At 37.5% G+C, this 14,270-nt stretch overlaps 1 protein-coding gene across 1 annotated transcript; it reads right to left on the bottom strand.

Moving 5' to 3' along the window:
* Positions 1–13,302: 13,302 nt before the first annotated feature.
* LOC130591792 (uncharacterized) lies at positions 13,303–13,782 on the bottom strand. Its single transcript, XM_057395707.1, has one exon. It carries the CDS (start codon positions 13,777–13,779, stop codon positions 13,303–13,305), a length of 477 nt encoding a protein of 158 aa, XP_057251690.1. The 5' UTR covers positions 13,780–13,782.
* Between the last annotated feature and the right edge of the window lie 488 nt (positions 13,783–14,270).

Here is a 14,270-nt window from a genome sequence, read left to right as displayed (position 1 = left end):
GATTCCAAGAGAGTAAGCTTGATTGTATATTAAGGAAGCCATATATATACTCGGGAGAGATTTATGTTATTTTACATGGTGTATTTTCCTTATTAACATTTAAATGAGTAGTTTAGAAATTTATTCTTACATTAATTATGCTTGTGGTGATGCTTTACTCTAGGTGTTTTTAGTTCGTGATTTTGTTCTCATATTATTAGTTGCATTATATTACTAGTAGTTTAGTAGTTCATTGATAATATTCGTTTGTCACTTGCATAGTTGAACTGAGTCAAGAATAACTAGTGTTTGATACTGTTTGTATCTGTTGGATCAATTTTGGCTTACCCTACTACATAACTATGACTTATTTTTGTTAGTTGTGTGACACACCTATCAACAGGTCATAACCTCCCCCTCACCCCCCCCCCCCCCCACACACACACAGAGACTAGAGCATAATGTTATACATAATACTACAAGTAGTTGTGATAAATTAAAATGAGATGATATTATATTTTCATACAATTTATGTTTAATGTTTGAAAAATATCATCAATTTAACAATTTTAAACTATAATGCTATTTGTTTCTACAATGTTCTTATTTTCATAGTGTGCATCAAAGAAGGTTGATTTGAATCCTTTTTTATTTTTCAACGTTCTAAATATATAATGAAGTATACTAAATTTGTAATATATGTAAAGTTTGAAAATTATAACAACATGGATGTCTATTTGTAAATAATGAAAATTTATGTGCTTTGGTGGGTTTTCATTTTTTTAAAATAAAATATTTTTTTCGAGTTATGATGACTGGAAATAATTTCTATATAATTAAATGAACACTTACTCATCATTAATGCAAATTTTGTCAATCGTCATCTACTTCATAAGATGCTAAAACCTTTCGAGTATATTACAAAAGATAAAAAAGTTATTTACTTTTTTAGTATTAAAGATATTGGTTTTGTAGCAAAAGTAACTATCAATTTTTTAGTAAATTAAGTGTATTTATTGAATAATAACTTTTTTCGAATGCTCATTATCCTGCCATTTTTTTTTCTCATTCTTACATTTCCTCCCTTCAATAAACTAAAATTTCCCTCCAATATTTCCCTCCCAAAGAAATTAATTTTCCTCTAAAATCTTTTTTAATACAATAAGGTGACATAATATTATCAGTGGTGTATATGAATTCTCTATTTACAAAGTGTGAGTTTAGTATCTTCTTGTGATTGTTTGTTTTGGTCTTTCGGATTATGAAAGTATTAACTTTTTATATATCAATTTCCCCTTTTTGCGGCTGGTTATTTTCGAGTTTAGATACACGTCTCATCATGAGAGGCCAAAATAGCCTCAGGGGCGTTCTTCTCATTAAGCATAAAAAGACAATTAAATGAACCTAAACTTTGATACCAACTTATCCAAAATTCAGTAAAATTGGTACCAATATCAAAGTAACTTTTACTTGAGTACCCAAGTGTAAGTGAACTTTGGTATCAACTTTGAACTTGGTACCAGTTATACTTACTTTGGTATCAATTTTTAAAAAAATTGGCCTCTCGAACTTTGGTACTAGAAGTATTATAGTAATTCTTACTTTGATACCTCTAGGCTCTAGATGCCAAAATGAAAGGTAATTTTGACCTATTATAATGAGACGTCAACACTTTCTCGTTATTCCCCAATTATTCACTATAAATTTCGTTAGTTAACACTATAATTGTATATAGCAGATTGAGATAGTGTCAGGTTGTTCCTTTCTCTTATCTCCCGTAATATGGTCTTTCTATTCCACCTTAAAATTAGACAAAGAAGAACCCCGAAATGGCAATAAGTTCTCTAAATGGGTGGACAAGATAATGCTTGATTGGTAAAGAGATGACGTTAACCAACTAATGCGATTTATGTTATTGGGAACTTAAAAGGTTTACATTGAAAACAAGATAAAGCTTCCATGCTAGAAAAGAAATCCAGACAGATACGTCACTAAATACTAGCAGAACTATAAATGGATTTAATGTATGTAGAACGGTCAATGTTACATCTACTTATGGGTAGTTAATTAATTAGAAATAAATAATTAAGAAACTATAAAAATTGATGAGTTGGATTTCACTATCTATATATTTCTATTTGTAATAGGTTATTGACCCACTGGGTAAATATTTTTTTTTTTCCATGCAGAAACATCATCAATAAATAATACTCCCTCTGTTTTTTAAATTGTTACACTTCACCTTAAGAGAGATTCAATGAAGATGTGCACAAGTACACAAAAAGAATGTTTGATTTTGGTAAAGATAAAAGAAGCATTTAAATAATCTACGAGAGAGAAAAATAAGATAGGTGGGAAGGTTTTGGGTGGATCATTGAAATAAGTGGTGGGGTGTATGAGGTGAAAAAATGTGAAAAGTTGTAGGTCACTATACAAGGAAAAAGTGAAAGTGTAACAATTAAAAAAAGAACAAAAAAGAAAAGCGTAACAATTAAATAAAAACATAAGGAGTATATATGTGAAATGTTCCTCAACTAGCATCTAGGCACTATATACTCAGTTGCTATAAATAATTCTATGATGCAGTATTATAGAATAAGAATGCGTTTTTGGTATAACATATTACACTATAACTTATTGTTCAACAAAATCTCAGACTACAAAATGATACATAATGGCACAAACAGCACACTACCTAAATAAAGACATGAATCTGATATTATTTTGTCATTAATTTTATATCATTTGAGTTTTGTTTTGATGCAATTTTTTCATATGTTTTATATCATTTCTGATATGTTTTATGTCATATTTTTTCACCAAAAACCCCGAGCAAAATAAGAAATTCACCATATACCCTTAATGTTTAAGATATTCACTATATACCATGAGTTTTCAAAACTGTGCACCATCTACCCGTTTCCTAACGGGCATTACGTCGTCATTATCTTTATTTACGATATTGCCTTTATTAACCCCTAATCCTAAAATTTAAACCCTAATCCCTAAATCTAATCTAAACCCTAACCCAAAAATCTAACCCTAACCCACCCCTCCCCCTCTCCCGCCCCTCCACAAGCCCCCACCCCTCCCCTCCACCGCCTCAACCCCCTCCCACTCCCTCCTGCCAGCCCAACCCCCTCCCCTCCGCCGCAACCCCTAATCTCTCCCCTCTGCCAGCCCAACCCCACCCCCACCCCCTTACCCTCCCCTTTAATTTCTCCGTTGCTGATGCAAAAGTTGTGCATCCCCCACTCACTAGTAGAAAAGGGTCAATTTGCATCGCCCCATTTGCGTCGCACAAACACAAAAACGACGCAGAAATACTATTTGTGTCGCACGCAATGAAGAGTGCAATGCACAATATGGGTCCAGATCATAAAAAGAAAATTTGCGTCAGACAGTTTGAAGCACGCGACGCAAACGATCCAACAATGTGCGTCGCACATACCCAAGTGTGCGACGCAGATGACACAAAATAAGTTTGGGCCAAGCTTTGCGTCGAGTGGGCCACGACATACGACGCACATGATGGGCTTCCCATATTTAACTGCAAGTTTAGAGTTTCTCTTCAAACCCTAGCTTTCAGCCGTTTTCTCTCTCAAACCCTTCAATCTTCATTAGACTTTTTTCTCTCTTACTTCATATAGCCGTTTTCTCTCACTCAAACCCTTCATCTCTCTCACTCAAACACTCATCTCTTTCGCATCTCATCTTTCTCTCACTCACCTTCAATTCTCTTTCGAATCTCAACAACTCGCCTTGAATTCGTTATTGCTGATGAGAGAGTCAATTCTCTAGTTCTGTGGCGAAGGTAAAAGGGAATCTCCAACATACAAGATCTCGCCGGCGATTGCTTTCCTTATTTGCTTCGATCGACCCATTCCGACGAGCACGGACACAGGGAGGGAGAGAAACGAACACAAAGCGTCGAACATTAGCCTTGAATTCGTTGTTTGAGAAACTCAATCCACTGATTTTGAGTTTGAATAGGATGAAGATGAAGAGGCATGATTTTGTAATTAGTTTTATTTCTAGAAATTCAAGGAAAAGGTCAGGTTTAACTTTTTTTTAGTTTGCATCTCATCAGATGTAAAAATTTCGGTTTTTGTATAATTTCTGTAACTGTGTAATTGATTTTTTTTTTCTTTTTGTTGATTTGCTTATTTTTCTGTAATTTTTGTATTATTCTGTAATTTTTTTATTTTCATTTTCTGTAATTTTTTATTATTCTGTAATTTTTTTATTTTCATTTTCTGTAATTTTTTTATTATTCTGTAATTTAGTATCATGTAATTAGGTTTTGTAAAAATACGATTTTATACAATCTAAAAATACAATTTTATATCCAATCTAAAAATTCAACTTTTTTCCAGTTTATTTTCAGTATTGCTGATTTGAATTCATTATTAAGTTGTTGATGAATTGGGCGTGAACTATGCTGCTGGTGAATTGTGCGTGGATTAGCCTCTTGTGAGTCGCACATAGTACTACATGCGACGCACGTGAGCTTGGCTGCTGGGATTGAAAAGCCTTGTCGCATGAGCTTGGCTGCTGGGATTGAAAAGCCTCATGTGCGTCGCATGTAAGGCTATGTGCGAAGCACATGAGTCATCTGCGTCGCATTTTAGTCTTCATGCGACGCATATGAGTCTTGTCATTTGCGTCGTATGGTAGGCGGAGTCCGACGCAGATAGCTAATTAAATGCGTCGCGCCATTGTCCGACGCAAAACCTGTATTCTGATTTGCGTCAAGGCTTGTGGCGTCGGACCCATGTCCGACGCAAATAGGCGCCTCGTATCCGACGCAAATCGTCTATTTTGTACTAGTGACTCCCCGCCAGTACCACGATTTCTCTCTCCGGCAAGATGAAGTAACCCCCCTTCCCATGCTTCGCGTCTCTCTTTCTCGTCCTTGCGCCTCTCTGGTTTCAGATCTCGCTCGAGCTGTGAAAACTCGAGGAGGGGGTTGTTCAAAGGGAGCCACGAAAATTCATCCATTAATTACAAGTGGGGGTTGTGGAAATTCGAGGAGGACGACTGCGGGGGTTTGGGGGAGACGGGGCGATAAGGGAGGAGGGTTGATGGGAGGGGTGGGGTTAGGGGGATTCGAAGGGGAGGGGTGGTTGGGGAAATCGACGGGGAGGGGTGGGGGAGGGGCTGGGGAAATCGACGAGGAAGGGCTGGCAGTGGGAGGGGTGGGGGACTGCGGCGGTGGAGTGGAGGGGAGGGGAGGGGAGAGGGAGGGGTGGGGGCTGGCAGGGGGTTAGGGTTTAGGATTAGGGTTAAGGGGGTTAGGAGTTTAAGGTTAAGGGTTAACAAGGACTTTCAGGTTAGGGGTTAATAATGGCAATATCGTAAATGAAGTTAATGGTGGCTCAACGTGTGTTAGAAAAAGGGTAGATGATGCACAGTTTTGAAAACTCAAGGGTATATGATGAATATCTGATACATTGAGGGTATATGGTAAATTTCTTGATTTGTCGGGGATATTTGGTGAAAAAACCGAATATGTTTAGAACTGTTTCATGTCATTATTGGTATGTTTCAAGTTATTTAAGAACATATTTTATGCCATTCTTAAATCTATTTTATGTAATTGTTGGTATGTTTTATATCTTCTAGAGTTTTGTTCCATGTTATTTTGAAATTGTTTCATGTCACTGTAAAAATATTCAATTTCATTAATGTTATCAAGAGTTTAGGGTTTTTTTATCAAAAACAATTGAACTAATTGAAGATATTCCTTTTCTTTTTTCTCGGACTCCATGAGACCATGACTGATCTTTCATTATTTGCGGCGCCATCTATGGCTTCCCTGTCCTCCAACAGTGGGTCTTCCTCCTTGCTCCGAGCTCCACTCTGCTTCCCACCTTACAACCCTCTTCCATCACCTTTCATTCTATTCGTTTCTTGTATTTTAAAACGAGGTTGATGGGTGGAAGGATTTGATGTACATTCATGATATGAATATCTCTCTTGATGCTTGTATTAAAGGCCAATGGGGAACTCGGTTATCTCTTACTCAGACCACCGCGCTTCCTCCATTGGGGTTCACAACCCAGCCGCGCCACCATATATGGCTGCCTTGTCATCCAACAATGGGTCTTCTTAGGCCACCACACTTCCTCTATTGGGCTTCACTACAAATCGCTAGCCTTGTCACACTAGTAGAAAAATGCAAATTTGGGTTAGTTTATGTGCGTCGCACTCTAGAAGAACTGCACATTAGAAAGTGTGTGACACATAAAATGACAACATATGGGTGGTAGGGTCATTTGTGTCGAACAGGGTTAAGAGCACGACGCAGATGATGAACATGATTTGCGTCAAACACAACTATTGTGCGTTGCAAATGGCTGAATCCCATGATTTGCGTCGCATGCTTGAGGGATGCAACGCGAATTGTTTTCGTCTAATAACTTATGCTTGGATCCCTATTAAGTCATATGAGTCGGATGCAGCTACAGTGCGGTGTACATGGTTGGATCCCATGATTGTATCTGTAACACCCCGATAATTCTCTCTTTCTAGAAAATACTTTATAATATAAAACTTAGAGAATTACCCAGGCATTATCGCCCGTGTGATAACGTTTCGGCTTACTCAGAATTTTGCAGCGGAAAACTTACTAAAACAAAACCAACTTTATTGAACTTAAGAAATAAGAGTCAAACAATGTTTGAACTGAAACACACCAACTCAAAGCTAAAGTCTGAAAATATAAACTCCTAGAAACAACTTAAATACTACTATCACAAAGCCTCTCCATTCCAGATTCCCCAATGGTATGCATCTTCGAACCTGTAATGTCAATGCTTTCTTGACTCTGCTCCCCGAAGGATCACCACAGGATCAATAGGCAAAGCCATGATCACAAACACAGACAAGCACGTAATCAGCAAAGCTGAGTACTACATATCAGACAATAATAATCCTAAACATGATACTACAACACAACTTATAGAATAAAATAATAATAACATAACAACTGCAGAGACTCTTACTGAACTAAATCTAACTTTTATTTCTCTTTAAATGGAATAGTTATTGGGACGAGTTGACTATACTGAAATAGGAATACGGTCATGACTCCGTAAACCAGAATGACCTACGATATCGAGGAACCTTTGACTAAAAGGGAATGGTGATCAATCCAACCTCGAATACATATCACGGCGGACTATGTACCAACCCTTAGTGTCCAACTCTAGACGTGCACCAGTCTAAAGTCTATAACCTATTCTCGTTTCACTTTACGTTGCATTCATTTTATACTTGTGTTGACACCAACCAAGCACATAATACTCACAACTACTAATCACATAACATCACAAAACTCCTTTTTAATCTTAGAATTAATAAGTGTTCACAACTTAGCATCCAAGACTCTTTTACTTCTTTATTCTTTACTAACTTGCCTGTTGAACCTAGCCAACAGTAAACTGTACCTTTATATAGGTATAACTCAAAATTACCAAATAAGATCCTCGGTTCTTATAAGATAAATAGATAACTCAAAGAATCCATGATTCCAATTTACTTCATTAATTCACTCACGAATTAATACCAAACTAAACTTAGTTGCTTGCATCAAACTTCCATACAAACAATCATACTTAAACATATTCTTAGTTTACATGTAGCATCAAGCAAATAACATGTAAAGCCATCTCAGTAAATCATATATATGAACTACAAGGTCCTATACATGATACTACAAATTAAAAACATCCCTAGAGCATGTTTCTAACCATTTAGCACGTAGACTATGTACGTACCTCGTATAAACGTAACGGTAGGCCACTTTTAAGCACTAAAAGTCCCCTACAGTGAATTCTCCGCCTAAAACAACCAAGAAATCGAGTAAATACTTGTACTAAAAAAATACAGCAACTTTAAAACGTCCCAAACCCTTCTAAACTTCTTTAAAAATCGTTTTTATAATTTAAACTCTCATTATTTTAATCCCTAGTATAGATCAACTATTCTAGTGATTAAAAACCAATAAAAACCTTAAAATATTAACTTTCTGAATTTCCAGCAACTATAAAATTTTCTAAACCTTCTGAAAATATTTTAAATGAATATAAAAATCGTATTCCAATCAAAATTCATATTCATACTCTTAAATATCGATTTCTAGTGATTTAAAACCCTAAAAATCACATCTTTCATGATTAAAACTAAAAATAATAAATCTGAAATTTTTCTTTTATACATATGATCCGAAAAATACATATTTCATAATAAAATAATAACTCAAATCGAAATCATGCAAATAATAATAAAATAACAATAAAAATTAGAACTTTAATGGAATCTTAAAGGAGAAGTAAAGAAAACAACCAAAATAAGAGGAGGAAGAAGGGCGCCGGACTGAAACAGCAGCAAGGACCGGCGGCATCAGCTTTTTCGGCTTCAAAAATATGTTTGTGACGTTTCTTGTTCAACAAGAAACGTTACTTAGCGAAGAAGAAACGATTTTTGAGAGAAAGAATGAAAGTCACGCTCAAGAGGAAGAAGAGAGAGAAAATGTCGAGTGGAGAGAGGCTCAAGATCACGTGCAAGGGAGGAGAGAGAAAATAAAGTGTAGGGCAAAATATTTGGGTTTTAGGATATTTAAATAGGCTAATCCTATTGGGCTTAGGAAAAGGAATTCAATAATTAAAACAATAGGCTAATCCTATTGGGCTTAGGAAAAGGAATTCAATAATTAAAACTTTGATGACTAACAAGATGGGCTTGTTAGGACTTTAGTCATCAAATTATCCTTTCCCTTTTTATTTCTTTTGGGCTTTCGATTCCATTAAGTTTCTTTTCAAATATACTTTTAATAATTAAACTCTTATTTAAAACACGCTTAATTAAAATATTACAAACTTTATTAAGCTTAGAAAAATATTTTTAGTTGACTTTTAAAATAGTCAACCCTTTTTAAAAGTCAAATCATTTTCCAAACTCATTTGGATTTAATATAATTACATAAATAACTTAATATATTTATGAAAATCCTTTAAAAATGTGGGGATTACAGTCTACCCCCCTTAAAAGAAGTTTCGTCCCGAAACTTAACACAAAACCCTCTGTTTTCGAAAGTCTGAACTCATCATTTCGAAAATCTTTGAAGGAAAAGATAGTGCCTCTGTGCACTTTCCCATTTTTAAACACTTGTGTCACTTATGAACACTTTTCTTATGCGGAGACTCTACTTCTTTTGCACTAACATGTGCAAATTGCCCAACATAGGCATACATATACATGAAAATGTCATAAAAATAGACAAAAAGCGCGAAATTTATCGCATTCTACCCCCCTTAAAGAAAACGAGTTACGCCCTCGTAACTCACCTCAAGGAATAGGTCTGGATACTTTTTCTTCATATCCTCTTCGGCTTCCCACGTTGCCTCTTCTGACTCGTGGTTAGACCAAAGAACTTTGACAATATGAACATCCTTGTTACGCGTACTACGCACTTTCCTGTCGAGAATCTTGACAGGTCTTTCCTCATAAGTGAGGCTACTATCTATCTGCACTCGTTCAGGCTCTAACACATGGCGCTCATCAGGGATATAGCGCTTCAATTGGGATATGTGAAACACATCGTGCATCTTTTCAAACTCCATTGGCAATGCCAATCTATAAGCTACTTTCCCAATGCGCTCCAAAATTTCATATGGCCCTACATATTTAGCACTCAGCTTGCCCTTTTTCCCAAATCGCATAACGCCTTTGGTGGGTGATATTTCAGGAATACTTTATCACCTACAGCGAACTCATCTTCGCGCCGCTTTAAGTCTGCGTAACTCTTCTGCCTATCTTGCGCAGCTTGAATTCTAGCCTGAATCAATCTAACGTTCTTGACGGTCTCCTCAATGAATTCTGTCCCCAAAACTACATTCTCACTATAGTCGTTCCAGCAAATGGGACTTCTACACTTCGACCATATAACGCCTCAAAAGGTGCCATCTTGATACTCGCATGGTAACTATTATTGTAAGAGAACTCAATAAATCTAATTGGTCCTCCCAACTTCCTTGAAAATCTATAGCACAAGCTCGCAACATATCTTCCATAGTTTGGTTAGTCCGCTCAGTCTGACCATCGGTCGCAGGGTGAAAGGCGGTACTCATCTTTAATGTTGTCCCAAGGTTTGCTTGTACCTTCTTCCAAAACTTAGATAGAAATCTAGAGTCACGGTCTGAAATAATGTCCTTTGGGACTCCGTGCAATCTCACTACATGCTTGATATAGGTTGTAGCGAGTTGCTTCTTCTTCCATGTCTCCTTAATAGGTATGAAAACAGCGGACTTGGTCAGTCTATCCACTATAACCCAAATGGTATCATTTCCACTCCTCGACTTGGGTAAGGCAGTCACAAAGTCCATAGAAATCGAATCCCACTTCCATCCAGGAACCTCTAGTGGTTGGACTGTCCCCATGGGCCTCTTATGGTCTATCTTCACTTTCTGACAGGTTAGACACTTAGACACATACTCGGCTACCTCTCGTTTCATGTTCGGCCACCAATATATCACCTTAAGATCCTTATACAACTTGTCACCCCCAGGGTGCACAGAATCGGAGTATTATGTCCCTCATCCATAAGACGTCTTTTTAGTCGTCACACTTCTGTGGTACACACCACCGTCCCTTAAACCTTAGACTCCCATCCTCATGAATCTTGAAGTCTATTTCCTTACCTTGCTTCATTTTCTCTTTTATCTTATCTAGATGCTCATCCCCAACTTGACCCTCAATGATCTCATCGAAAATTGACACTCCCAAAGAAAGATTACTGAGTCTAGCCTCACTTTCCCCAGGATTTAAAATTTCTAGGTTCAACCTTTGCATATCTCTACACACTCCTCAGGACTATCAAAGACTCAGGCTATGACTCGATTTCCTACTCAAGGCGTCAGCCACCACATTGGCTTTCCCTTCATGATACTGGATGTCTAGATCGTAATCCTTAATCAACTCTAGCCATCTCCTTTGTCTCATATTCAAGTCTTTTTGGGTAAATATGTATTTCAAGCTCTTATGGTCTGTGAATATCTTGCAGTTGCCCCATAAAGATAATGTCTCCAAATCTTCAATGCAAATACTATGGCAGCTAACTCTAGATCATGGGTAGGGTAATTAGCCTCATAGGGTTTCAGTTGACGCGATGCATAAGCTATTACCTTCCCATTCTGTTGCAACACACAACCCAAACCATTCTTCGAAGCATCACTATAGACCTCAAATCCCTCATTCCCATCAGGTAGGGTTAAGACAGGTGCAGTGGTTAAACGATCTTTCAAGATCTGGAAGGCTTCCTCACACTTCTCATTCCACTCAAACTTGGTCTCCTTTTTCATTAAATTCGTCATAGGTCTCGCTATCTTTGAGAAATCCTCACAAATCTCCTATAATAGCCAGCTAAACCCAAGAAACTTCTAATGTCAGTCACACTCTTTGGAGTTGGCCACTCACTCACAGCTTGAATCTTAGCAGGATCTACAGATACTCCTTCCTTAGACACAAAATGACCCAAGAATGCTACTTTCTCCAAACGAAACTCACACTTAGAGAACTTGGCATATAATTGGTTCTTCCTCAAGGTTTCTAAGATAATCCTCAAATGTTCATCGTGTTCGGTTTCATTCCTCGAATAAATCAAAATGTCATCGATGAAAACCACTACGAACTTATCTAAAAACTCATGAAAGATTCTATTCATCAAATCCATAAATATAGCAGGAGCATTGGTTAACCCAAATGGCATTACAGTGAACTCGTAGTGACCATAACGCGTTCTAAAAGCAGTCTTAGGTACATCCTTATCAGCTACCCTCAACTGGTGATATCCTGAACGTAAGTCAATCTTCGAGAACACACTAGCTCCGTTAGTTGATCGAATAGGTCATCTATTCTAGGCAAAGGGTACTTGTTCTTGATGGTAACATTATTCAACTCCCTATAGTCTATACATAATCTCATACTCCCATCCTTTTTCTTCACGAACAAAACAGGAGCTCCCCAAGGCGATGCACTAGGTCTGATATAACCCTTATCCAAAAGTTCTTGCAATTGTGTCTTTAACTCACTCATCTCAGGAGGTGCCATTCTATAAGGTGCCTTAGATATAGGTGCAGTTCCAGGAACTAAGTCTATGGTAAACTCGACAGCTCTTGCAGGCGGCATACCTGAAATTTCACTCGGAAATACGTCCATAAACTCATTCACTATTGGAACATCCTCAAGTTTTAACTCAGCTTCTTTACTCACATCTTGCACACTACAGAAAAACAGCTCACACCCTTTCTCATCAACTTCTGCACTTGTAGAGCAGAGATCACTCAAAGTTTTTAGGTTTCCCAAATCGTCTATATGAGGTAAATTTTCCCGAAGGGTTTCTCAACACTACTTTCTGGACTTCACAATCGATCCTGGCCTTGTAATGACTCAACCAGTTCATCCCAAGAATCACATCTAAATCTCCTAAGTTAAACTCGATCAAATCGGATGGAAAAACACTCCCTCCTATCTTCAAAGGTAAGTTCTTAAATAACTTAGTACACTTAACGACTTCCCCAGTAGGAATACTAACAGACAAGTCAATTGACTCATACTCCACCAATCCCAGACTCTTTAAAACAGAAGGCGAAATAAAAGAATAAGTAGCCCCCGAATCGAATAACGTTTTAACGAAAACTGAGTTGATAGAGAAATTACCAGTTACCACATCCGCAGATCTCTCTGCCTCGTTATGACTCATCACGAACACTTTTCCTGCAGGTTTGTTCTGGGAGAATTATCATTAGCAGCAGGCCTACTATGGTTCCCTTGGTTATTTGACCTCCAGGCTTAGGACCCTGGTTCCCTATTTGATTAGACCCTGGTCTAGCCTGATTACCGTTTCCCTGAATTCTCAAACCTTTTCCGTGCTGAGTAGCACTCATACTCTCTGTGACCCTTCTTCTGGCAGTAATGACAGGTCACTGGCTCTCCTTTACAGTCTTTCCCAGGATGGTTTTTGTCACAGAACTTACAAATGTGAACCCTCTCAGGTCTACCCTGACTACGATTATCCTGGTTGTTCCTTCCTTGAAAGTTCCCATTCCCATTCCGGTTTTTCTTAAAGTTACCTTGGTTTCCTCCAGTACTAACCTCCTTTCTCTTCTCACCAACTATTCCAGCCTTCTTATCTCTTCTCGATTGCAACCCATAAATATGAGAAGCTCTCCCATACACTACATCTAAGGATGTAAAGGTCTCACCCCTAATCCCAGCTGGATCTCATCAGTCAACCCTGTTCGAACCTCTGAGCCTTAATCCTCAGTAGCTAACCTCAGGTGCAAACCTAGACAAGGCTATGAACTTACTATAGTATTCAGAAATGGTCATACTACCCATTCTAAGGTTGATGAACTCTTGGGCTTTCTGCTTCCTCATGAAGGCAGGGTAAAACTTTCCTCTCAGCACAATCACAAAGGCTTCCCAATTGAATCCCTCAGCAGCACTCAATCTAGCCCCATTTTCTCTCCACCACAAGTCAGCCTCATCTTTTAGGTATAAAACAGCTTGTCCTACTCTCATGTCAGCAGGGCAATTCACTACCTCAAACAACTTTTCAAATTCCCTAATCCAGTTTTCTAGGAAAGTAGGGTCAGCTTGTCCCTTAAAGTAAGGTGGTTTCACTTTGGACAGTCTTTCAAACATTTCTCCAGCAGTCTCTGGACGTTCAACCTTGTCCTGGTTCAGTTTCTCCGCCAAGAGGCGAATAGCGTCAGCTAGTTCAGTGTTGTTAGCCATTCTACTTCGGGACCTGAATATAAATAACTCTACTCAGGCTCCAGAAAACTAGTATAGACATCTAAGCAAGACAATACTTGATTTGATCACTAAGGATCGCATCACATACAATTTCACTAAGTTTCAACATGGAATGTTCACTAATATTCATACAGTTGTTCACGTAAGTAAATTCATAGTCACATGAATTTAGGCAAGAAAAATTGAAATCACATAATGAAAATAAAAAAAATATTCCCCATTACGTGTCCAAAATAAATTTTTACTCCTTGACTAAACAAACTAATTTATTCTTCCATAGAAGGGAAAAGAAAAATGTGAAATAAAATAACACACTAGTATATATATATATTTCCTAAAATGCTAATCCTAAAAACACCTTTGTCTGTTGGCATATCCCAACCTTATTCTTTTAACTAAAACCTTATGTACCTTTTATATATATATATATATATATATATATATATATATATATATATATATATATAAAA

This window comes from Beta vulgaris, chromosome 6, assembly GCF_026745355.1.
Source record: "Beta vulgaris subsp. vulgaris cultivar EL10 chromosome 6, EL10.2, whole genome shotgun sequence".
In the NCBI taxonomy this organism is placed as follows: Eukaryota; Viridiplantae; Streptophyta; class Magnoliopsida; order Caryophyllales; family Amaranthaceae; genus Beta; species Beta vulgaris.
The sequence above is the reverse complement of the archived record's forward strand: the minus strand, read 5'-3'. Positions and strand labels throughout refer to the sequence as shown.

Bases quoted from the DNA above. Each gene is read 5' to 3' on its own strand.
- LOC130591792 (XM_057395707.1), bottom strand. From the start codon at position 13,779: ATGGCTAACAACACTGAACTAGCTGACGCTATTCGCCTCTTGGCGGAG.